At 38.8% G+C, this 25,144-nt stretch overlaps 2 protein-coding genes and 2 non-coding genes across 4 annotated transcripts; 2 read left to right on the forward strand and 2 right to left on the reverse strand.

Annotated features, from left to right (window-relative positions):
- Positions 1-1,763: 1,763 nt before the first annotated feature.
- SCAND3 (SCAN domain containing 3) lies at positions 1,764-7,366 on the reverse strand. Its single transcript, XM_005904966.2, has 2 exons — positions 5,868-7,366; positions 1,764-3,893 (listed from the first exon to the last, which is right to left on the reverse strand). Exons 1-2 carry the CDS (start codon positions 7,341-7,343, stop codon positions 1,977-1,979), a joined length of 3,393 nt encoding a protein of 1,130 aa, XP_005905028.2. The 5' UTR covers positions 7,344-7,366; the 3' UTR covers positions 1,764-1,976.
- A 1,920-nt stretch (positions 7,367-9,286) lies between these two features.
- On the reverse strand, positions 9,287-21,565 carry LOC138985016 (SCAN domain-containing protein 3-like). The gene is made up of 2 exons (XM_070361114.1): positions 20,564-21,565; positions 9,287-9,851 (listed from the first exon to the last, which is right to left on the reverse strand). The coding sequence occupies exons 1-2, from the start codon at positions 20,981-20,983 to the stop codon at positions 9,543-9,545; spliced, it is 729 nt and encodes a 242-aa protein (XP_070217215.1). The 5' UTR covers positions 20,984-21,565; the 3' UTR covers positions 9,287-9,542.
- On the forward strand, positions 16,316-16,388 carry TRNAK-UUU (transfer RNA lysine (anticodon UUU)). The gene has a single exon. It is a non-coding gene; the product is annotated as a tRNA-Lys (tRNA).
- Positions 21,566-23,874: 2,309 nt separating the features above from the next.
- Positions 23,875-23,946, forward strand: TRNAQ-UUG (transfer RNA glutamine (anticodon UUG)). Its single transcript has one exon. It is a non-coding gene; the product is annotated as a tRNA-Gln (tRNA).
- Positions 23,947-25,144: the final 1,198 nt, after the last annotated feature.

Below are 25,144 nucleotides of genomic sequence, written 5' to 3' on the forward strand. Positions count from 1 at the left end.
CACAGGACTGGAAAAGGTCCATTTTCATTCCAATCCCAAAGAAAGGCAATGCCAAAGAATGCTCAAACTACCGCACAAGTGCACTCATCTCACACGCTAGTAAAGTAATGCTCAAAATTCTACAATCCAGGCTTCAGCAATATGTGAACTGTGAACTTCCTGATGTTCAAGCTGGTTTGAGAAAAGACAGAGGAACCAGAGATCAAATTGCCAACATCCGCTGGATCATGGAAAAAGCAAGAGAGTTCCAGAAAAACATCTATTTCTGCTTTATTGACTATGCCAAAGCCTTTGACTGTGTGGATCACAATAAACTGTGGAAAATTCTGAGAGAGATGGGAATACCAGACCACCTGATCTGCCTCTTGAAAAATTTGTATGCAGGTCAGGAAGCAACAGTTAGAACTGGACATGGAACAACAGACTGGTTCCAAATAGGAGGAGTTCGTCAAGGCTGTATATTGTCACCCTGTTTATTTAACTTCTATGCAGAGTACATCATGAGAAACGCTGGACTGGAAGAAACACAAGCTGGAATCAAGATTGCCGGGAGAAATATCAATAACCTCAGATATGCAGATGACACCACCCTTATGGCAGAAAGTGAAGAGGAACTAAAAAGCCTCTTGATGAAAGTGAAAAAGGAGAGTGAAAAAGTTGGCTTAAAGCTCAACATTCAGAAAAGGAAGATTATGGCATCCGGTCCTGTCACTTCATGGGAAATAGATGGGGAAACAGTGGAAACAGTGTCAGACTTTATTTTTCTGGGCTCCAAAATCACTGCAGATGGTGACTGCAGCCATGAAATTAAAAGATGCTTACTCCTTGGAAGGAAAGTTATGACCAACCTAGAGAGCATATTCAAAAGCAGAGACATTACTTTGCCAACAGTGAAGAAGGCTGAGCACCGAAGAATTGATGTTTTTGAACTGTGGTGTTGGAAAAGACTCTTGAGAGTCCCTTGGACTGCAAGGAGATCCAACCAGTCCATTCTGAAGGAGATCAGCCCTGGGATTTCTTTGGAAGGAATGATGCTGAAGCTGAAACTCCAGTACTTTGGCCACCTCATGCGAAGAGTTGACTCATTGGAAAAGACTCTGATGCTGGGAGGGATTGGGTGCAAGAGGAGAAGGGGACGACAGAGGATGAGATGGCTGGATGGCATCGCTGACTCGATGGACGTGAGTCTGAGTGAACTCCCGGAGTTGGTGATGGACAGGGAGGCCTGGAGTGCTGCGATTCATGGGGTCGCAAAGAGTCGGACACGACTGAGCGACTGATCTGATTTGATCTGATCTGATCTGATTAATAGTGAACACTACCACAATAGAAGATAGAACATTTCATCACCCTGCAGAATTCTCTCTGTGATATCTCACTTTTACTACTGTATTCAACTACTGTTGAATAAACATGATACATTTTATTATGTGAAAGGGTATTTAGGTTTTTTCCCACTGAACTTTTATAAGCATTTGATGGTTTTCCCCACTTTACCCACTTAAACACTGCATCTAAACATGCACCTACAAAACAAACTTATCATCAACTTCCAACCAAACCACCCAAGATCAGTTTTACAAATTTAACATCTTACAGACACCCACCCTTGCATTCAAATTCTAATTCTACCCCTTGAATTCACTTCACTGATCAAGTCTGCCATTTCAAAGAAATGATTCCCGATCTTGAAGTCATTCTTTAACTTTAATAAATTAATAAAAAACAATAATAAAAATACATACAATATACAAGACCAAAAATTTTAATGTTAGAATGAACAGATTTAAAATTACATCCTAATAACTATAACAAATTTGACAGGGAAAATAAGAGAAGTATAAAAATGTACACTTTAATATACATATAGGCAATTTATATATAGAATTGCTAATTTAATAAAAAACTTTTCATAGTTCCATAATGCCTATATGTATACTTTGAATTAACACATTATAAATCAGTATTTAAAATTTTTAATGTGATAAGTGAGCTTGCTTCTTGCTCGTTAATTTGTCTAATCTAGGTTGGATTGATGACAATGCTACTCTCAAGGGATAATGTATATTTAAACTGTTTCTATGTTTTGTTTTAATAACACTTAAGGTAGAGAACCCAGTCTCACAGAGGTATGTTGAGGGGAACAGAAGAAGAGATTTTAAAGCAATCTCAGCAAGCTCAGGATATTCATTTTTAACTTTTATCCAAAATGAAGCAAGTGATGCTGTATTTTCAAAATTCATTTTCAATCCTTCATCAGTAGCCAGATTCAACAACTTATCCTGTAGGATTATAGTTAAATTTAAATTATCTTTTGATGAAAGAAATGGATTTTGTATCCATGAATTTCCTATGCGTGGATCTTCTTTTGAAGGAAAGTACAATTCAAAACAATCTGACAAATTTGTAAGATGTTCACTGACAACTTTTTGTAGATGTGCAATATCAAGATCATTACCTACTTCATTGATAACTGTTGTTAAATTATGGAACATGTCATAACAATCTGTAGAAACTCTTTTTTTCCAAGCTTTTAACTTTTGTTTTTGTCCTTCAATCTTATCTGCCATTGAAAAACATGTTGCATTTTTTCCTTGCATGCAAACATTAAGATCATTAAAAATACTGAAGATGTCAGATAAATAAGCAAGTTTGGCAATCCAATTCACATCTTTGAAAAGTTGGGACCAAACTGGCTTCTTGCTTTGCAGAAATACTAAGAGTTCATTTCGTATTTCAAACAGTCTTGATAGAACTTTTCCCCAGGATAACCACCGTATTTCAGCATGCAATAACAGTTGCTTATGATCAGCTTCCATATTATCACATAATAAAGAAAATAATCTTGAATTTAATGCATTAGATTTTACATAATTCACAATTTTTACTATGTCAGTAAGCACACTATTCAGTTCAGCTGATATTTTTTTCATAGCAAGACTTTCTCGATGAATGAAGCAATGTGTTATTTTACATTCTGGTGCAAGTTCTTTAATCTGGTTAATCACTTCAGAATGTTTTCCTGTCATTGAAGCTGCACCATCAGAACACACTCCTACACAAAACTTAAATTCCAAACCACATTTGTTGACAACATAATTCTTCAGAGCTTCATACAGTTCTGAGCTAGTTGTGTTTGTTGGTAAAGAGGCTGAAAAAAAGAATTCTTCCTTTATATCATCATCATGTTCAAATCTCACATATACTAAAAGAATTATCATGTTAGCAATATCTCTGCATTCATCAAGTTGCAATGAAAAATACTTGGCTAGTTTTATTTGTTCTATGAGTTGGTCTTCCATATCATTCGCCAGTTCCTGAATACGTCGAGCTATGGTGTCATTGGAAAGTGGTACTTGAGCTACCTTCTTTGCTGCAGATTCACCCAACATTTCTAAGCAAACTTCTTTGATGCAGTCCTTCACTAGTGTCTCAGCAATTGTGTATGGTGTTTTAGACTTAGCAACCGGAAGCGCTACTTTATAAGAAGCCCTCAAAGCACTAATGTTTATGTGAGAAACATTGAACACATGCTTTGGTTGGTTTTTCAATTCATTACTCTTTCTTTCAAAGAATTCTTTTGGTTGTGAACTTATTTCTTTATGTTTTGAATATAGATGCCGCTTAAGTTTTGATGGTTTCATCGCTTCATTAGCCAGTACATCTCCACAAATAATACACTGTGGTTTCAGCACTTCACCATCAATTATGGCTATGAAACCAAACTCAATATATGAGGGATCATACTTCCGAGTAAAGCTAGTATGAACTCTTTTGGTTTTCACTCCCTCAAGATGACTTCCATTGTTACCATTTCTTTTGCTACTATTGCCATATTCAGAATAGGTGTGTCTTTTCTTCACAAAAAAGTCCAGTGAAGCTTGTTTTGTCATCTGCAAATTAGAATTAAAAATAAGCAATACAAATTTTACTTTCCTCCTTATTAATAATGTTAAACTAAAAATTAAAAACTAGGCCTGCATCATCAAAAAATCTACAAATAATAAAAGCTGGAAAGATGTGGGAAAAAAGGAACTCTTCTTCTATACTGTTGATAGGAATGTAAATTGGTACAGCCACTATGGAGAACAGTATGGAAGTGCATCAAAAAACAAAAAATAGAGTTATTGTATGATCCTGCAATCTCACTCCTGGGCATATATTCAGAGAAAACTATAATTCAGAATGATACATACACCCCAATGTTCATTGCAGCACTATTTACAATAGCCAAGACATGGAGGCAACCTAAAGGTCCATGAACAGATGAATGGATAAAGAAGATGTAGTACATATATACAATGAAATATTACTCAGCCATAAAAAAGAATGAAGTAATGCCATCTGCAGCAACATGGATGGACCTAGAAATTATCATATTCAGTGAAGTAAGCCAGAAGAAGAATGATAAATAAATGACATTGCTTATAAGTGGAATTTAAAAACAAGATACAAATGAACTTATTTCCAAAACAGAAAGAGACTCACAGACATAAAAACAAACTTATGGTCAGTTATTAAAGGAGAAAGATAGGGGAGGGATAAATTAGGAGATTGGGATTAACATATATATACTACTATATGTAAAATAGATAACCAACAAGGTCCTACTGTATAGCATAGGGAATATACTAAATATTTTGTAATGACCTATAAGGGAAAAGGATCTGAAAAAAGAATGGGTATGTGTATATATATATATATGTGTGTGTGTGTGTGTATATGTATCAACATGTATATACATATATGTATATATACATATATAAACTGAATCACTGTGCTGTATACTTGAAACTAACATAATATTATAAATCAACTAGACTTCAATTTAAAAAATTTTACAAAACCAGGCTTGATTAAAAACATAAAATTATTTTTAAATTAAGTTATAAAGATAAGTAAATGTTTACATTTTCTCAGTTTTACACACTTCTGGGTTACAGCTGACAAGCTAAACAGCATATCACACATTTTAATGTGAACCTATTATACTTGACTAATTTACAACTGCTATCACATGTGATTCACCTTGAGAGTTTAACATCAAGACTGAATATTCTATTTGAAAAGATGAGTTCATTAATCATGTGCTTTGTATCTGCAATGTCATATTGTTGTAATTTCCAAGTACTCTCAATATGTGTACTTACCTCACTGTGAACTAGTATGACAGTTTGCAGACCATTACTGGTCTGAAGAACAAACTCTAAATACCACTGGCCCAAATCACATGTAACCTTCATATTTCAAAACACTAATTTGAACACATATTAGTTCTACTTTATAAAACCTAATGATTGAAAAATCTCTTTGGCCTTATTTCACACTCTGCATTTTAATCATAAAACCAAACTTTCCCAACAAAACTCATATCTCCCAACCAAATTTATCATTCCCTGACCTTCCTAAATATTTCTTCACTTGACCTGAGATGCCCTTTCTTAGCTTACCTCTCCACCTGCACTTACATACAACTAAAACAATGTAACAGTAAGTTCATCTGTTCCCAAATTTATCCTTCTGTAGAAACATACCACCAGGCATACCATTTGTCCCCTGGATCCTAGCTTTCTCATCCCCCAAGAAATGCGTGACATCAGAAAGAAGAGATATTACTGCTGCTCACTCCAGAACAATAAACAAAGCAGCATCCAAGGTTATAACTTCCAACTTGAAAAATGAGTGGAGGGAGGACATTAAAAGTAATTGACCTTTTTTAGAAGAAAATATATCCAAGATGGCCATCATTGTGCTTTAGTGTGCCATGTCAAAACTTTCTCACTCATCATGATCACAGTAAAGAAGAAAGAGGCTCTTGCCTTTCTTTGATCCACAACAAATTCTTTGATCTACATTCAAATTCTTACCCAATCTCCTACTTTGTCTGATGAAATCGGTGTTTCCGATGGCTTCAACATTTTGAAAGGTTGAACAGTCAAACTTCTTGGAACCTCATCATGTTTCCTTTTCATTGTAGTGGTCTGGTAGCAAAGACTACAAGTTATTTTGTTACAATAACCCTCAGTCTCAGGTTGAGAGGGCACTCCACAGATTGCATGGATGTTTCTACAACATGATTCACAACTATTAGCACCTATGCATTCTTTTCCACAACCCACACATGATAAAAAATTCAGTCTGCTTTCAGGAACAGTTTTTCGGGCTACCTTAGGAGTAATAGAAAAAATCTCTTCAGTATCACTACTATCTGTTCCAATCTCAATGTTTTCTTCATACTGGGCTCTTAGAGTATTTTCTGATTCTTTATCAGCCTGTTCCAATTCATTTTCTGTGTTCAGGCTGGCAACAAATTCTTCAGTTGACTGAGAATGACAGAGCCCCAGTTTAGCTTGAGAGCTAAATGCACCCTCACATAGAGTCTGTTGCATGCCTCTGTGATGGGGTTGATTTTGGGTCATTTGAATAAACCACAAAAATTCAGCCCAGTGTGATGAATTGTTAGTTTGCATCCAGGAGATAATTCGATTTTGGATATCCTCATTAACTTGATTTATAGAACTTAGGCTTTGGCAGGGCTGAGGATTCCCATGAACAATTTTAAGTTCTGGCCAAATATTACTAAGTTCACTGACAATCTGGCTTGAAAATTCCCTCCCACTGTCAGACTGTAGAACACTGGGTGCTCCAATAATTGTAAAAATATCTAAAAGAGCATGTGCAACCTCTTTAGGCCTTTTAGATTTTAATGACCGCAAAAAACTCAAGTTTGTATGAAAGTCTTGATAATGCATAATAAATTTATACTCTCCATCAGGATTCAACTGCATGTCTATAAGATCCACTTGGCATCTTGAGTTAACTTCCTTAATTGGCTTTGATGTTAGAACTTTCTTGAGTTTTGAATGTTTCTGTTGGCATGGTTTGCAGAGTGTCAAGTACAGCATTATAACTTCTTTTGTGATGTTCTTGTATTTTGCTTGTAACTCTTTTTCCATGCGTGTACGTCCACCATGTCCAGTGCTGAGATGTGTGTCATGCAATATGTCAAATAAGTCCTCACTGTGTAAATAAAACCGTATTTTATCTGTTTCCCCATTTATAGCCTCAATTAGCTTCTCATGACCTTGTACAATGATCACATCAAATCTACCCAAGCGCCGGTAGTCAATTGATTCTTTTTTTTCCTTAGCCTTAGCTTCTTTCACTTCCCTGATTAATTGACAGTACTTTGCTTTAGAAAATATCTTGGTGTTATTACTCTTGTTTTCCAGTAACACTGCTAAGCTTCTGAAGAACTTTTCTCTCATGTTTTCTGGTTCGATTTCTGCTTCATTAGCATCTAAACTACTAAAGTTATCATCACCCATGCTTTGAGACATCATGGAAAGCCACAAAAATGATCCTAAAATATAAATGAAAAACCAATTAGAATATTTGGGAATATAATCTAAATACCATATTGCCCAAATAACCACTAGAGCTTGGAGTAGAAGTAGATATGAACACATAAGAGGGGCAGCACAATTTTGATTAAGAAGTCTACCTTTGGAGGAATAAAGAGGGGTAGCCAGGAACAAAAAGTTCTGATAAAGAGTAGAAGGCCAGGTTATGACTTTCCAGAGCAGTATCCAGGGTTAACCCTAAAGTAAAGCACTGTTTTATGTAAAACAGAAAACAAATTGATGTTATAATTTTTTTTCATTTATTTATTAATTACACAAAAACTATTTTTTGGCTAGAGAAGTCTCAGAAATACAGTAATAGTTTTTTTTTATAGGATGATAGTTTCTTAATTAATTAATTTATTTATTTTGGCTGCATCCAGGTCTTAGTTACAGCGTGCAGGGGGGATCTTTTGTTGCAGCACCCCAACCTTCTAGCTATGTGACAAGGCTCTGGAGCCCACAGGTTCAGCAGTTCCTCCATGGCATAAGGGATCTTAGTTCCCATGTGGATCTTAGTTCCCTGACTCCACTGCAAGGGGACTGGACCACCAGGGAATGGATGCTTAACTACTGAACCATCAAGGAAGTCCTAATAGGTGTTTTTGTCTTTTTTTTAAGTTTCAGACTATACCACATTTTGTTTTATTCAGTCATGTTAGCTGGTATAGCAACATCTGGGGCTTAAGTTGAAATATCATATATTTACATCAGCTCCATTTTGGTGCTTGTAAAGCTATAAACCCAATATAAATACCCTTACTACTGATTTTGATAAAGAAAGAGCAGCAGACAAACCTGAAGTAGTGAAAAATCTCTGGTTTAATATAAGATATTAAAATAAATGTTTAGACTATTCATAATAATAGAAACATTTAAATAAATCAAATTTGGCTAGTCTTAAGGAAGCTATTTTGAAAAAATCAAAAAGAATAATTTGGAATTAGCATATAACCTCGAAAGTCCTATAGATGCTTGGAAAAAATACTTTTTCTCAAGTTGTTTGATAATTTGCATACCAAATATTGAACTGGTAAATTGAAATAATTCTCAAATGTTAATAATTTCCAAAGCTTCGGAATTGTGTTTTGGCCTCATTTAACTCTCAGTTGTTCCAACAAGACCTCCTTGATCATTTAAGCTTACAATGAGTTCTCCTTTCTTGAAGATATAATTTATCAATAACATAAACTAGCACTGTAGTACTTTCTTCTTTCACTGTTTCATATGTACAACGGACAAGACTATAAGTTTCTAAAGAAGCAGGGATCACTTTTCCTTCTAGTATTTCTTCCACTATCTAACATTTTATTACAAAGAAAAGTGTTGGATAAGGAGTTCCCTGGTGGTCCAGTGATTTAGAATTGGTGCTTTCACTGCTGAGGGCTGGGTTCAATCTCTGGTCAGGCAACTAAGATTCTGCAAGTCAAGCCTTGGGGTGCAGCCAAAAAAAAAAAAAAAAAAAAAAAGTGTTGGATAAAAATTTGTTAATTAGCTTTATAATGAAGATGACAACACTCCTGAAAAGTGCTATTTCAAAGTGTGACTGAAAAGACCATTATATAGATAGTATTTCTTTCCACACTGATACATTTTGTATCATGCTATGGAGCCATGAACATAAAGGTAAACAAGGATAAACCAGGGGGAAGAAAGAAATATAAGGCAATGTAAATGAGAACCAAGAGAATATGAGCTTCAGAAATTAGTACAATCAATATTAGTAGGTCTATGATAAGCAGAAAATATGGAATTGCTAGGGATATAAGAAAAGAAAAAGTGATATCAATTAAGCCTTTTGGAAAAGACAGGTGCTCCAGAACCAAGCCAGCCTGCACCACTGCCTCTACCACACATTACACTGTTAATAGTCCTTAGATCTCTAGTGGACATGGACTTCAGAAATTCCATTTTCTTCGGTAGGATTTCTAAGTAATAGTTCCAATCTTAAATAGCCATATGTAACAAGAATTGGGGAGCAGAGGCTATAGAAATGGGACCCATGGCTATATTGACAAGTGATCCACATTTATATACAGAGGCATCTTTGATTTATCTATCCACAGGTACTTAATTCCATTGCAAGTTATCCATGAAAAATACTGTGTTCAATTATTTTTTACATTATTGTTTGATTGCTTAAGTCAAGTTCATTAATAGCATTACACTACACTGGTTGACCTTTCCTTCAGCTATATTCACTAGAAGCGTCAATGGAATAAAGTTTGATAACCTTTCAATGAATGGGCCCTTCCCTCTCCCAAATCTCATCCTCTTTCCAAAGACTAAATTATCCTCACCATTATCTTGAAGGAGGTGTGATTCTGGAGATTCACATTCCATTCTGTCTTCTATAGACTGGAGATGGGTACCTAAGGACTCCTTTGCAGTATCCAGAAGAGTCTTTTCTTCCATTGGAACTGCTTGCTCATATGTGCCCTGTGGGACCTGGGGATAAATAGGTACATTTGGAAATTAATATAATGTTAATAATATCACTGCATAAACCATAGCTAAACCTTAAAACATTTTTCTATTGAAATGGAAAGGATATAAGAAGAAAAAGTCTTCACTGAATTCTTAAGAGGAGTGCTAGATAGAGTAAGAAGAGAAATAAAAAATGCTGGAACAAATAAGGTCAGAGCCATACAACAGAAATTAGACAGGAGTTGATATGCAAACCTATGGTTTTTGTTTTGGGAACTAAGAATGGAAGCACATTAAAGGAATATTCCCTAAATTGTGATAACTGGGAGAAAATTGTAAATGAGTTTCAGTAGGAGCAATCAAAGTAAATATTTGGGGTGAAATTATCTAATAATGACTAATGAACTATTTAAACCAGGAAGAAATCGGACAGTTGTTTTAGACCAAATGTGGAAAACATTAGCCGACTGTGTTATGTATGGATGCAGGGGGAAAAAGCCAATCAAAGTGGGTAACTGTGTTGGGTGAAAAGAAAATATTATTTTAGCTTTACACCAATCATCTAGTACTCGTGTCATAATTAAATTCACCCTATTGTCTCCAAAATATACAGTTGATCCTTGGACAATATTGGCTTGACCCTTAGGGGGTCTATCTACAAAGCAATTTTTTTTCCAATAACAAATAATACAGTACTACACAATCCTTGGTTGGTTGAATTTGCACATGCAGGAGCAGATTTGGAAGAACCCTGTATAGGGATGCAGGTCAAGAAGCAACAGTTAGAACCAGACATGGAACAACAGACATGTTCCATGTCTGGTAACAACAGACTGGTTCAAAATGGGAAAAAAGTAAGTCAAGGCTGTATACTTTCACCTTGCTTATTTAACTTATATGCAGAGTACATCATGGAAATCCTGGACTGGATGAATCACAAGCTGGAATCAAGATTGCTGGGAGAAATATTAACAACTTCAGATATCCAGATGATACTACTCTAATGGCAGAAAGCAAAGAGGAACTAAAAACCCTCTTGATGAGGGTGAAAGAGGAGAGTGAAAGTTATTGCCACTGACTTTAAATAAACACTGTCTTTAATATAGAAGCATGTTTGGGAATCCCTTGGTGGTCCAGTGGTTAGGACTCAGCACTTTCACTGCAGTGGCCTGACTGCGATTCCTGGTTGAGGAATTAGGAACCAAGATACTAGATAGATAAACACACACACACAAATACATACATATAAACATGTTTACCTCCAAGTTATCTATATGGCACTGTTTGTTACACATTTGCTTACCATATTCTTGGGAAACCAGAAGTAAGAACATATTTAAAGCTCTTCATGGGAAATAGATGGGGAAACAGTGGAAATAGTGTCAGACTTTAATTTTTTGGGCTCCAAAAAAATTGCAGCCATGAAATTAAAAGACGCTTACTCCTTGGAAGGAAAGTTATAACCAACCTAGATAGCATATTGAAAAGCAGAGCTATTACTTTGGCAACAAAAGTCCATCTAGTCAAGGCTATGGTTTTTCCAGTGGTCATGTATGGATGTGAGAGTTGGACTGTGAAGAAAGCTGAGAGCCGAAGAATTGATGCTTTTGAACTGTGGTGTTGGAGAAGACTCTTGAGAGTCCCTTGGACTGCAAGGAAATCCAACCAGTCCATTCTAAAGGAGATCAGTCCTGGGTGTTCATTGGAAGGACTGATGCTGAAGCTGAAACTCCAATACTTTGGCCACCTTATGCGAAGAGTTGACTCATTGGAAAAGACCCTGATGCTAGGAGGGATTGGGGGCAGGAGGAGAAGGGGACGACAAAGGATGAGATGGCTGGATGGCATCACCAACTCGACGGACATGAGTTTGAGTGAACACTGGGAGTTGGTGATGCACAGGGAGGCCTGGCGTGCTGTGATTCATGGGGTCGCAAAGAGTCAAGACATGACTGAGCAACTGAACTGAACTGAACTGAATGTTATTCCTCCTTCAGCCTGTATATAAGTTGATATATTAAATCTTTGTAAAATATAATTCTATGAATCAGTTGTCATAACATTCAATAGGTATGTCTATCTGGACTGTGTTACAGTCTAATGTCTGATTGTGCTAAGTCTAGAAATGATAGTCAGTGGACAATAAGAAAATCTTGTAATAATCCAGGAAGGTGGTTAACAGCCAACTGTTTGGCACAGTTTGTTATCAGTAATCTAGATTGTTTCTGTCTGGCCTTTCAATCATTTTAATGTCATTATTTGTGTTATCAGCTTACTATAGCTTCTTCTTTAAATAGTCTTTGCCTATAATTTACCAGATGAAGTCTAAAGCTTCAGTGCCATTCACCAAAAGAAAAAAAAAAGTAATAAAACTTGTGTTACAGTGTGTTGTACTATTTTAGTTTAGGAGAGTTTTCATTGACTTGTAGATCTTTTACTCATTTCTACACATGGATATTTGTTAATCATATAAGCAACAAGTAAACTGGGAGAGAGATGTGTTAGGTAGATTCTATTCTATTCTATTCTAATGAAAGTAGGTCCATTAATGAAAATAAGTATTCAACAGCCAATAACTTCCCAAGTCTGTCTTAAGAGAATAGCAGCCTCTGGGACTAATCACATCTCCATGATTAATTCTAAAACTGAGTAAGAATGAAAGTTAAAAGGAGGGGAGGAGCTGTTACCTCCTAAGAACCAGAATTCTGATTTATAGCTATTTAATATACCTTAATGGAGAAGGAAATGGCAAACCACTCCAGTACTCTTGCCTGGAAAATCCCATGGATGGAGGAGCCTGGTAGGCTGCAGTCCATGGGGTCGCTAAGGGTTGGACACGACTGATCAACTTCACTTTCATTTTTCACTTTCATGCATTGGAGAAGGAAATGGCAACCCACTCCATGTTCTTGCCTGGAGAATCCCAGGGATGGGGGAGCCTTGTGGGCTACCATCTATGGGGTCGCACAGAGTCGGACACGACTGAAGTGACTTAGTAGCAGCAGCAATATACCTTAAAGTGAAAAGAACACAAATAACTCTACAATTGGAGGCTTTGAGTATGGCTGCTGCTGCTGCTGCTAAGTCGCTTCAGTCGTGTCCGACTCTGTGCGACCCCAGAGACAGCAGCCCACCAGGCTTCTCTGTCCATGGGATTCTCCAGGCAAGAACACTGGAGTGGGTTGCCATTTCCTTCTCCAATGCATGAAAGTGAAAAGTGAAAGTGAAGTCGCTCAGTCGTGTCCGATTCTTCTCAACCCCATGGACTGCAGCCCACCAGGCTCCTCCATCCATGGGATTTTCCAGGCAAGATTACTGGAGTTGGGTGCCATTGCCTTCTCCCTGACTCCAATTCTTTAAGTGTGCCACTTACAGTGGAAGTAGCTTGGCCATTTCACATCCCTGCCAAAGCCACTCTCTTGCAAAGATCCCTGTAGAAGCCATATTGCACTCAAATAGAACATTTCAATAGTTTGCCTTGCCAAATATTCTTAACTTGGTTAATTTTTAAAATTTCCCTCACTGGGCCTTGGATTTACAAAAATAATTTCTCATTCATATGACATTTGAATCTAAAAATGTTCATATAATCAAGCACCCTAGCCTATCATGCAGGAGACATCAAATGAGAAATAAACATTTTTCTGAATATGATTTTTATGGTAAGTATTATAAACTTAGAAAAAGGTGCATAACTCATAAATGTAGGGCTCAATGACATCACAAAGTGAACTACTCATTTAAAAAAACAGAACTTTATCAGCTACTTTTGTCCGACCCTCTTCACTCAATGTATCTACTACTCTGACATCTATCATCAAAGATTCATTTTGCTTTTTGGACTTTACAGAAACAGAATCATATAATATATACTTACTTTTGTCTGGGTTCTTTTGCTCAACATTATATTTGTGAAATTCATCCATATTGTTGAATGTAGCACTTGCTCATTCATTTTCATTATTATATAGTATTCAGTTATACAAATACACCATGATGTATTCATCCATGACAACTTTTAATGGACATCTGTGTTGTTTAGAGTTCTTGGCAATTATAATAATGCTGCTATGAATATTATTTTGCATGTCTTTGAATGTGTTTCTGTAAGATATATACCTTGTAGTAGGTTTGCTGGATCATGGAGTATGGTTACACTCGGTTGATATTTCCAAAATGGTCATAACAACTTATTCCTATCAGTAGTACACAGGCATTCTACTAGCTCAACATCCTTACTCAAATTTGGTCACATCAACAGTGGTTACCAAGTTTGTTTTAATTTGCATTTTTCTGATCACTGTGTGCGGGTGTGCTAAGTCACTTTAGTCATGTCTGACTCTTTGCGACCCCATGGACTATAGCCCGCCAAGTTCCTCTGTCTGTGGGATTCTCCAAGCAAGAATACTGGAGTGGATTGCCATTTCTTCCTCCAGGGGATCTTCCCAATCCAGGGATCGAATCCACATCTCTTGTGTCTCCCGCATTGGCAAATGGGTTCTTTATCACTGTGCCATCTGAGAAGCCCAAAACAGACTTGCCTCAGGTCCCACCAAAATCTGAACTTGGATTCCTGGATTCAGAGTCCAGAGGGCAAAATACTGTCAGAATTATGAACTCTAATAATTCATATTCACCAAGCAGAACAAGATGCTCAAATAAAGTCTAGTAAAAGGTGTCAGTGGATGTCAGTATTCTGTGGGATGGCTTGAAAATTTGGGTCCATAAATACTGGAGCCCAAACTGCACATAAACCAGAAAATTCCAAAAGGAAACCGTCACTGATATCTGAATGAAAGCCAAGATGTATTATAACATTATGGTGGGATTTAAGGAATTTATGTGTCATGTTCCTTTTCCCCAAGCTGGACACCATGTTATAAACTTACTTCCTCTTCTCAGACAGAACAAAATATATAAGAAACCAATTTTCTTTTAAAATAAAAGTTCATAAATGGTCGAGCCATTTCCCTTTGGTAAGTTTTTCCCTTCTCTGGTCTTAAGAATAAAAGGTCTTATGTAGATTTCTTTATATAGTATCACAGCATGCATCTCAGTTTGCCTAAATCTTTCCATAACTGAGGTAAAGGAGGTCCTGGAGGGAAAGATATAAGTCATCTGGGAGACAAGGAAACTATTTATAATTAAACAATTTTATCAATTCTGTAAAGTTGGTATAAGCACAACCAGAACAACTCAAGACATGAAACAAAATATAGATATGGCTTATTGTGATGCATTTATCACTGACTCCTCCTCCTCCACAACCATGTACCCACACACATCTAGCCTCTTGATTCCTCTGCATTTCCATTTGAGAGACCAGTCCAAGGCAGGTGGGCCTGGTCTTAGAAGGAATGGGAGGAATTCCATTCAGCCTTTACCACAGAAGTATAAAGGGTGCCTTTGGATGGCAAAAACAAATTACAAAGGTGAAATTATCTCAAACCGGTTATGACAGTCATTTGTCTTTCACTATATAACTCCTAGATTTTGTTTTTTAAGTTTCAATAAGAAACTTGGTCATAAAATAGTGGAGTAAATATGGCTGTATTCATTAGAAATGCATGCATTTCTCAATTGATTATAACACCCAATTTACAGTGGCTTAAACAAATTGGGGTTTATTTTTGTCATATGTTAAGAAATCCAGAGGAGGGCAGTTGCTGGCATTGATTCACATACCTAACAGTTGTCAGGGACCAGAGCTGTCTTCATTCATAACATATTGGTGGTCATCCTAACATTTGTCATCACGTCATGGTCACAAGATAGCTACCATAGCTCTAGACATCATATTCGTGTTCAAGACAGGAAGTGGGAAAAGGCCAAACTAAACACCCCACTCCAGTACTCTTGCCTGGAAAATCCCATGGATGGAGGAGCCTGGTGGGCTGCAGTCCATGGGGTCGCTAAGAGTCGGACACGACTGAGTGACTTCACTTTCCCTTTTCACTTTCATGCATTGGAGAAGGAAATGGCAACCCACTCCAGTGTTCTTGCCTGGAGAATCCCAGGGACGGGGGAGCCTGGTGGGCTGCCATCTCTGGGGTCGCACAGAGTCAGACATGACTGAAGCGACTTAGCAGCAGCAGCAAACACATATGTGCCATTTTATAAGGAAAATATAAGCTTCCCCAGAAACTCCTAGAAAATATGCTTATTTCTTTTTGGCCAGAACCATACTGCCTGGCCAACTCTAGTACAAGGAAAGCTGAAAAGCATTTAATTAGGTACATAGCCAACAGTTAGGTAGATAGCTTCCCCAGTGGCTCAGTGGTGAAGAAACCCTCTGCCAGTGCAGGCAGGAGACACGGGGAAGATACCCTGGAATGGGAAATGGCAACCCACTCCAGTATTCTTGCTTGGAGCCTGGAGAATCCCATGGACAGAAGAGCCTGGCTGGCTACAGTCCATGGAGTTACAGAGTTAGACGCAACTGAACACGAAGACTATGTCTGAGCCTCTATTTTTTTTTTAAGAGAGCCTGGATAGCTCAGTTAGTAGAGCATCAGACTTTTAATCTGAGGGTCCAGGGTTCAAGTCCCTGTTCAGGCGTTGCTCTAAAGTGTTTTGGATAGCTCAGTCAGTAGAGCATCAGACTTTTAATCTGAGACTCCACAGGGTTCAAACCCCTGTTCAGGCTTAAGTGAAAGTCCTTCAATCCTGTCTAACTCTTTACAACCCCATGGACTGTATAGAGTCCTGAATTCTCCAGGTTAGAATACTGGAGTGGGTAGTCTTTCCCTTTGGGCATAGATTTTTAGGCTCCTCCATGGCTCAATGGTAAAGAATTTCCTGCAGGTTTGATCCCTGGGTCCGGAAGATGCCCTGGAGAAGAGAATGGCAATCCACTTCAGTATTCTTGCCTGGAGAATCCCAAGGACAGAAGAGCCTGATGGGCTACAGTCCCTAGGATCACAAAGAGTTGGACAGACTGGAGCAACTTAGTGTAGCCAACATGAAGTATTTTTTTATGGAAGAAAGAAGGGGTGTACAATAGATACTGGGCTGGCAGTTAAAAGCATTTACAACAATGGCATTTTCCCCTTCCTTCAGAAATCACACAGAGACAAAACAAAACAAAAATAGAAAAACATTTATGCAATTATACAAATTTGACATTTAACCCTGAGTCATGTGAAAAACTTTCCAATATAATCAGAGCATAACCCTAAACATTACCCAGTATTGACCAAAGACAAAGTCCTACCAGAAGAGGAAAATTTTAAAGTAACAGGTACATGTTAAGGGAAAAAAAAAAAACCAATACTGTTTATTTGAAACAGAAAAGGTGTGATGGCTAGAAGAAAGAGACTGCTTGTATAGGAATCTATGCAATAACACATGAACTCATGAAACAACATGCTTTCTGTAAAAGTACACAAAAACTAACAGGATTTATGGAGAAAATAAAGTTGTAGGGTAGATTATTTAAATTCTACACAGCTTTGTCAGGAGATATTAATAAAACTACAGAAATTCCAGTAAAATTACAAGTATAGACAAAAAGACATATTAGACAAAAAATATTAAGTATTTTTAAAATATTAAGTATTCTAAGGATTTTTAACTTAGAAAAGTGATGGTATCTTGTTAGAGGTATAAGGAAAGGGTGAGGCAAGGGTCAAGGGATATCATCATCAGAAGTTCAGATGGGCAAGCATTTGCACACTTTCCAAGAAATGTAGTGAAACTACAAAATATATAATGACAATTCTGGCTCATCATCTTGTTTTTATTTTCTGACACTGGCTTATAAAAAGATAATTCGTTTTTTCTGCTTAAATATTTTCCTTCTTTCATAAAGAAGCTATTTCATGGTTCCAAATAGGACTTTATGCCATGAAGTGAAATCCTGCTGCATTCTACATTGTAGTCAAGTTATCATCTATCTACTGCCACTACTTCTCTATCATACTTAGAGCAGAAGATAACTGAGAAGTAGAAAGCTCTTGTGGGGTAGATTGTCAAACTGTATCATCATCTTACAGACTTCCATTTGAGCCTCAGCACCTAACTGTTGGAGCTCTTGTATACAGAGAGCTTCTGAATGAGACTGCAGCAGTTCCTCAATATCTCCACTCAGCTTTTTCAAATCCAACCTCCTCTGCAAGAGTAACATAAGTTGCTTTGATTTAGTGGAGCTCTTCTGAAGTTTTCGAAGCCTTTAGAATCATAAATTAAATCAGGGAGAAAATCTTTTTTTTTGGCCGTGTCAAGTCTTAATTGTGGCACTCATGCTCTCTGTTGCAGCATGATGGCTCCTCTCTAGTTGTGGCGTGCCAGCTCCAGGGCACGTGGGCTCTGCAGTTTGCTGAAAGAGAGTTCTCTGGTTGAAGCCCACAGACTTTGCTGCCCCGTGCATGTGAGATCCTAGTCCCCTGACCAGGGATCAAACCAATGTCCCCTTCATCGAAAGGTGGCTTCTCAACCAGTGGACCATCAGGGAAGTTGCAATCAGGGAGAATCATACCACACCCCATGCAAGTACGCTTTTGTGACATCATCTCAAGCCTCTATAATAATACCAATTTCAAGTTTAATGCTTTATCAATTCCAGAATTCAAAAACTGTGTGTGCATCATCACCTGGTGTAGATGCAATAAACACCTTGAATGTTATCCTTAAATAATAAGCTTTAATGACTGTGATCACACCCTGATTAGAGGGCTGAAGAAAAGTAGTTGTATTAGGAGGTAAAAGAGAACTTTAATAGTTGAAGAAAGTTCATCAACTGTTGGAGGATAGCTTAGTGTATTACTGAGAATTACAAGAATTTTGAAAGAAAAGTTGTTTGTTCCTCTTGCAATATTTTTTAAAATCATCTATAAAACATCACCTAGAAGATAAGTAAATATCTGCCCTGCGATCCAACCTTTCTTGTAGACTTATAGTAGATATTCAGGCTAATCTTTACAATTATTTTTAAAGCTTGTAGGTTGACAGAATAATATATTACACAGGCTTTAGATTTAAATTCCTACTGGCATTTGCACCCAGCATCACCATCTTAAATACTGGACCTTCTGTTTCCCCCTTCAAGATACAGGCCCTTGAGATCACTTGCTCCAAAAGAGAGTGGTTTCATCAAAATTAAAAACCTGATCTAGGTTATATACTTCTTTGTCAATCAAATTTCTTAACACTGGGGGAAATGTCTTTTCAGCTTCTTTGTACTCACAGCTTCACCAGAGAGCTAAATATTGTGGAAATCATAGCAGTTCTTGAAGCCACTAAACCAGCCACTATTTGCACTAAATGAAGGCACTTCTGTACTTTCTTCTTTAGGTCATATATATTGCTAATGTCTTCTCTTTAATTTTAAGAAAGGCTACTTCTCATTGCTTCTTTCTTTGGTATAAAATTCAAACAAATGTTCCATTTCTTCCATTTCCTTATGCCTTGTTCTAACAAATTTTGTAGCAATTGCAGCTGTTCCAGCTAGATAACTTTCTTTTATTTTCCCAGCATTGTCTCTAACTGTTCGTAAAGTTGACTCTTTTATTTCAGTTGCATGTTTTTTCATTTCTTTCAAAACATTTTATAATTTTGAGCTTTTCTTTATTTGTTAAATCTTTTCTTTCATGCTCACCAGCAGAAATTTTATCACCAGCACGCTTCTGTGGCACTTGAAACCCCCCCCTTGCTTGCTCATTTTCTGGAACACAAAAAGGTTTAGCAAAGATTGCACCAAAATAGGAGGAACTATGCACCTAGGCGCTTCTAAAACAGAGACAGGGGCCAAGAGGAAGGATATGGAGGTGAATGGGCAGTATGTACACATATGTCTTCACAACTTGCTGTACTAGGCTATAGTCATATACTTTGGATTCAGATGCTCTTACTTAGGTGGCCCAAAACATCAACTTTCAGGGAAAACTCATACATGAGCCGACACAATTTCAGCATTACATTGACTTATTTCCCTATTTATCAGACTCATATGAAAGATTTTGCATTCCAGAAAAACATGTTAATAGATCATAAAATGGTTAAAATGTTCTATATATATATAAAATGTTCATATTTAAAAAAGAGTTCAGATAAATGTGTGGATAGTATCTTACAGAAATGGGAGTGTTTGACAATACCCATAATATTCTAAAATTACTCATAAAAGGCAAATGTATGCTCTTAAAAATAACCTCTAGTGTGATGGACCTCACATACCAACAACCCCAAGTACTGAAAAGTATCTAGAAAATGATGCAATTAATCTCTTCATTGTACAGATGAAGTCATCAAAGTCCAAAGAAGGTGTGTACCTGAGGTTACATAGCTAATTAGTGAAAGAGCCTATTAGAGAACCCAGATCTTATTATTTACCATTTCCTGATATTTCCATTAAATGAGGCTACTTCTCTGTTTCTCCTAGAAGGTATTCCTTATATTCTTACACTGATTTGCTTCCATATATGGTCAAAGTAGTGGGCATCATAAGAAGAGATAGCTACTTTTATCTCACAGTCACTGAATAAAATATACTTTTTATTCACAAGCACTAGACCAAGGTTTCCCATTTGGTTTCCCATTTCCTTATTAGAATCAGCTACCACCAACATAAAAATTGTTATCCCAGAAGCATGAATCTATTCATCTACACCAGTGATCAAATGATAATGCCCAGAATTCAAATTTGCAGCAGTCAGTGTGAAGTGAACTCCACTCACTCCACCTTGGACCCACAGCACTCAAATTCTCCACGAAAGATGGCACCTCCAATTTCTCACCTGCTGTCTAGGTTCATCAAGCTCCCTCTCCAAATCCTCCAGCACAGTCACCACCTCCTCGCCACTCTCAGGATGGTGCTCCCGTACCCAAGCCTGGAGCTCCTCAGGCAGGATGGTCAGGAGCTGTTCCAGCACCAACAGTTCCAGGATCTGCTCCTTTGTGTGTGTCTCTGGGCTCAACCACAGACGGCAAAGTTCCCTGAGTTGGCTCAGAGCCTCCCTGGGTCCGGGAGTCTCCTGATAGCAGAACTGCCGGAAACGTTGACGAGAGAGTTCCCTGCTATAAGACAAATTCTTCTGTAGGAAGGATGCCTGATCCCAAATAGGGTCTTCTTCTTTAACCTTTATTTTGATAATCTCCCTTTGTTCCTCTGAACCCTGCCCAGCCAAGGCTGGGATGGCCCCAGGGGCTGCTGCCATCCTTAGCTTGGCCTTGCTCCAACTAGGATCTAAGGAGATGTGTGATTTTATTTGAGGTCCCCACGCAGTCTTTGGTCAGGAAAGCTTTTTTTAATAAGAAAATCCTGTTGACACAGACAAATTACAGACGCAGCTAAATTTTTTTTTTTGTTTAGGTGAAAACAGGGCAGTTACTTGATCAATTCCATTGAAAGTGAAGCCATTCTCTGACAAGACCGGAAATTGTGAGTTCAGAATTATTCACTAAAGCTCCAGGAGCACAAATTGAGCGGCAGCTTGCTTGCGAGACAGAAAACTGAGGAAACTCTGGCCCTAAAGCCTGGGTCTACTATCCCCAACAAGAAAACCACACAGGTCTCTCTGAAACCGGCGCTCCGAGGCCCAGGCCCGGGATGGGGGGAGAGAGAAAGGGGCTCTTTTCACACCGCTAGCCGTCGGCGGGGAAGGCCCGATTGCCGCCGCGCAGACGCCCTCTCCCCTCCGCCACTTCCCCCTCAAAGGAGCTCGTATTGTCTCGAGAAGTGGGCAGAGAAGTGGGCAACAGGCGACACTCCCGGGCGAGGCGGTGGCTCGTCTCACACACCCGCCTCAGACCCCAGCTCGTTCCAGCCAGGCCCCGGGAGCTGCGCTCACTTCCGGTCCGCTCTAGGATTCCAGGTGGTGCAACCAGCTCGGTGGTCGTGGTAAATCCGAGCGGTGAACATGAGGTCACAAGTGCTCTGTAAATTGTTCAGAGACTTTGCTCTCGAGTTACCCAGTTACGGTGAAGAGTTTTCACTGTGTGAGTAAAGCTAATGAGGGGGCTGCACTGGGTTTTCTTGTCACGGTGACAATCTGTCGCTGCACTAAGACCTGCAGCACTCATCGCTGCGTCCTAAAACAAAAGCAGAAGAGCATCTTGCCCAGTTAGCGAATTCGTAGGCTCCACCTGGCCTTTTCACGTTAGATGTGAGCCACTCTCCTCTTTCCCAGTAGCCGTAATTTAGACTCAAAAAGGAAATGTAAAATCTAGCTCCTTCTTTCCCTTATATAGATGGAGGGGAAAATCAAGATCCATATAGTGAGCTTACCTGCTAATGACAGCAGTAGCTATTCCTGCTACTTCTGGCTCTGTGAGCCATGCTGTTAACAATCCTGGAAAACTGGCCCCAGAAAACTAACAAGGAAAATCTGGACGTGTTTTCAGAGTCTAAGAAGTCGCTAGAGTTGGGCGACCAGAACATTTATACCTGGCTCAAGCTCCTTCAGACAGTGTGCTCTGCCAGGCAAGATATTCAAAGAATGGATGTATGTGAACAAAGAGAAAACTGTTTCAAGAGGAAGAGGCTGAGGCACCGGTGAATTCTGCTGGAGGTCTAAAAGCCCAGGAATCATCTCAAGTGCCAGCCTAATTCCTCTTCTTCCTCCCCACCCAGTCTGCCCCCCACGGCCTTGCGAAGAGCACTCAATAAATAATAGATGCCTGAGGAATATTTGTTGAATTGCTGAATGTCTTCCTTTTCCCATTCTTTTTCGTTCTACTTTGATCTCTATTAGTTACTCACATTTTGGCATTTCTGATTCAAGCGACTTTTAAGAATCAGAACGTTTCTTTTGGAGATCTTGAAATCAAAACTTCTTACTCTTGAGATCTGTAAATGTGCTGAGTGAGTCGCTAACGTCGATGAAATTGTATATGAAATTTTGTCCATGTGCCCAAGTCATCAGAACCTTAAAAGGACTGAGATGGATGGCCCCATCTCAGTTTCTCCTTTTTCTAGTCACTATTAAGATGTTGCATTTATCTTTTGTGGTTTCTCCCTAACTATTAATCCCTTGTAGTCAGGGGTTCTGTCTTCTACTCTTTCATTTTCTGCACGCTCTGATCACCACCACACTGAGCAGTCAGCACGGAGTAAACACAACTTCTAAGTCCTCTACTGGAGGGCATTAATTTTGGGGGGTACATTTTTCAATTTTAATTGCTGAAGCAGTTATATCTCACAAAAGGGAACAGGACAAAATCTTAACCTATTTAAAACTGAGTATATAAATTCACAAACTATGACAAAAATTGGATCATGCTATATATTACATTTCAGCAAATTGCTGAATTTTGCTTGCTAGTCTTAGACTAAATCTCTCCTGAAACTGCCAAGCCAACATGTGTACCTATATCAATCCCATTCTTTCTAGTATATTATTTCTATTGAATGGATATGCATATTTTCAAGTTTCTGATACTAAAAAACATTACAGTGAGCATCTTTAGATATATTTTTTAACTTTCTATATTTTTATTTCTGTAGAATGGCTTTTTTAGAGAAAAATTGCTGAGTAGATTATTCTTAGAGATATTGCCAAATTGCTCCTTGGAGGGGTGTTTATCATGTTTCACTAAGGGCGTCAAACCCCCCTCTAAGGCCGTGTAAAGTGTCGCCCTGTATGAACATATATTTTTGTAAAACTTGTAAAAGTATATTGTAATGGAAATTAGTTAAGACTGCAGCCTCTTTTTCCTCCAGTTTTCCCTCAGATACATCATATATGTCTTGGAGTAACTGTATCTAATTTTGTGTTGAGAATGTCTGTTCTTTCTCTTAAAAAAAGAGCCTTGTGTTCTTCTTAAGAAACTCTTGTAAGTTTCAAACTTTACAAAACCTGGATCCGTCTCTGCTGGTCTTCTGAAAGTTAATTTATGCTCCCAACCGAAGCGGAAGAGAGAGTGCGTGAATTGTCTTGAATTATATTGTGCCCATTGCTTCTTCCCCAGCAGCAATAAAGCATCAGATTTCATTATCGGCGTGGACTCAGTGAAACTTGATCTAACTCGTCTGGGTTGAAGCTACTGGAAACCTACTGTGGAGGCAATATTTAACTATAATTGCGGACGGGGTCTTAACTTCTCGGTAGGTCCCATGGTGTAATGGTCAGCACTCTGGACTTTGAATCCAGCAATCCGAGTTCGAATCTCGGTGGGACCTCACAGGGGAACATTTTATAGTTCGCGTCGGAACTGGAGAAAAAGTGTTCGCTTGCTTTACACAAATGTGGTCGTATTGGATTCTCCTACTCTGTTCGAACCAAAGTACCGAATACTTCGCCTGGGAAGTAACAGATTCTTTAAAATCAAGCTTTCCAAGCGCACAAAGTTCAACAGCAGGGAGGCTGAGTAGAAATGGTGGCGGTTCCCAGTAACCTCAGGAACTTCTCAGGGGCCGGGCGGAACGGCTCCAGCAGCGCCAATTCCTTGATGCAGACAGCATCTCAAAATCTCCGAGGTACGAAGGCCTCCTCGCCGCCGCGCGGGCTCCTAAGCCGAAAACCCCGCGTACCAAGGAGCTGAGCCTCTGCCCGGAGCGTGCTTTCTCCGCTGTGACACACACGCCCGGGGTCACTTCTTATCCCCTCTTCCCTTTCCCATTTCACCCAGACAGTTCACTCTTGTCTGTCTTTTCTCATTCCTTCTTCTCATTCTTATCATCCACCCCAAATGCAAAGCCGGATGGGAAACTCCTCGAAAACTTGCAGCCGCGGAGAGCGCGGTCCCTGCAGTCTAAGCAGAAAAACTCACCTCCCGGCCGGTCGCTGGCCTCACTGCGCCGGGAGCAGGCGTTCCCGATTCATTACAGATTCATTACATTCATTCATTACATTCATTACAGGGGCCCGGAGAGGAGTGTAAATTCGGGTGAGAGAGGCTGCGGGTTAGTGGAACGCCCTTTGCCTTCGCGGTTCTCCAGGTGTCTTCTCTCTTCCGCCACTTGGACCCGCAGGAAATGGAGAAGAGGTTCTGATCAGACCTCTTCGGAAAGTGCCAAACACCTGCATCCGAAGCACCCAGGAAACAGATCCCCCCGAGCAGAGGCTCAGGGACAAGAAATGTCCCCCTGTAAAAGTACTCCGTGTGTAGACGGGAATCAAGTTGGAGATAAAGCTAATCAAACTTGCAAAGTCCGGTTAGCTCTGGGAAGACACTGTGCCGTTAGAGAGAGAAAGGTGGGCATGTGGGAAGAAAGATTTCCTTCAGCTGGGCCGGAACTAAATTAGGAGAAGACAGGTGTCTATGTTCTATAGAAATTAACCTCGTCTATGTCATAAGAAGCAACCCTTAAATCCAGTGATCTATTCTCAGGTTCCTTCCGAGACATTTTAATGTTCTCATACGTTGCAAACTACCGC

The sequence above is a fragment of the Bos mutus genome, chromosome 23 (assembly GCF_027580195.1).
Source record: "Bos mutus isolate GX-2022 chromosome 23, NWIPB_WYAK_1.1, whole genome shotgun sequence".
Taxonomy (NCBI): Eukaryota; Metazoa; Chordata; class Mammalia; order Artiodactyla; family Bovidae; genus Bos; species Bos mutus.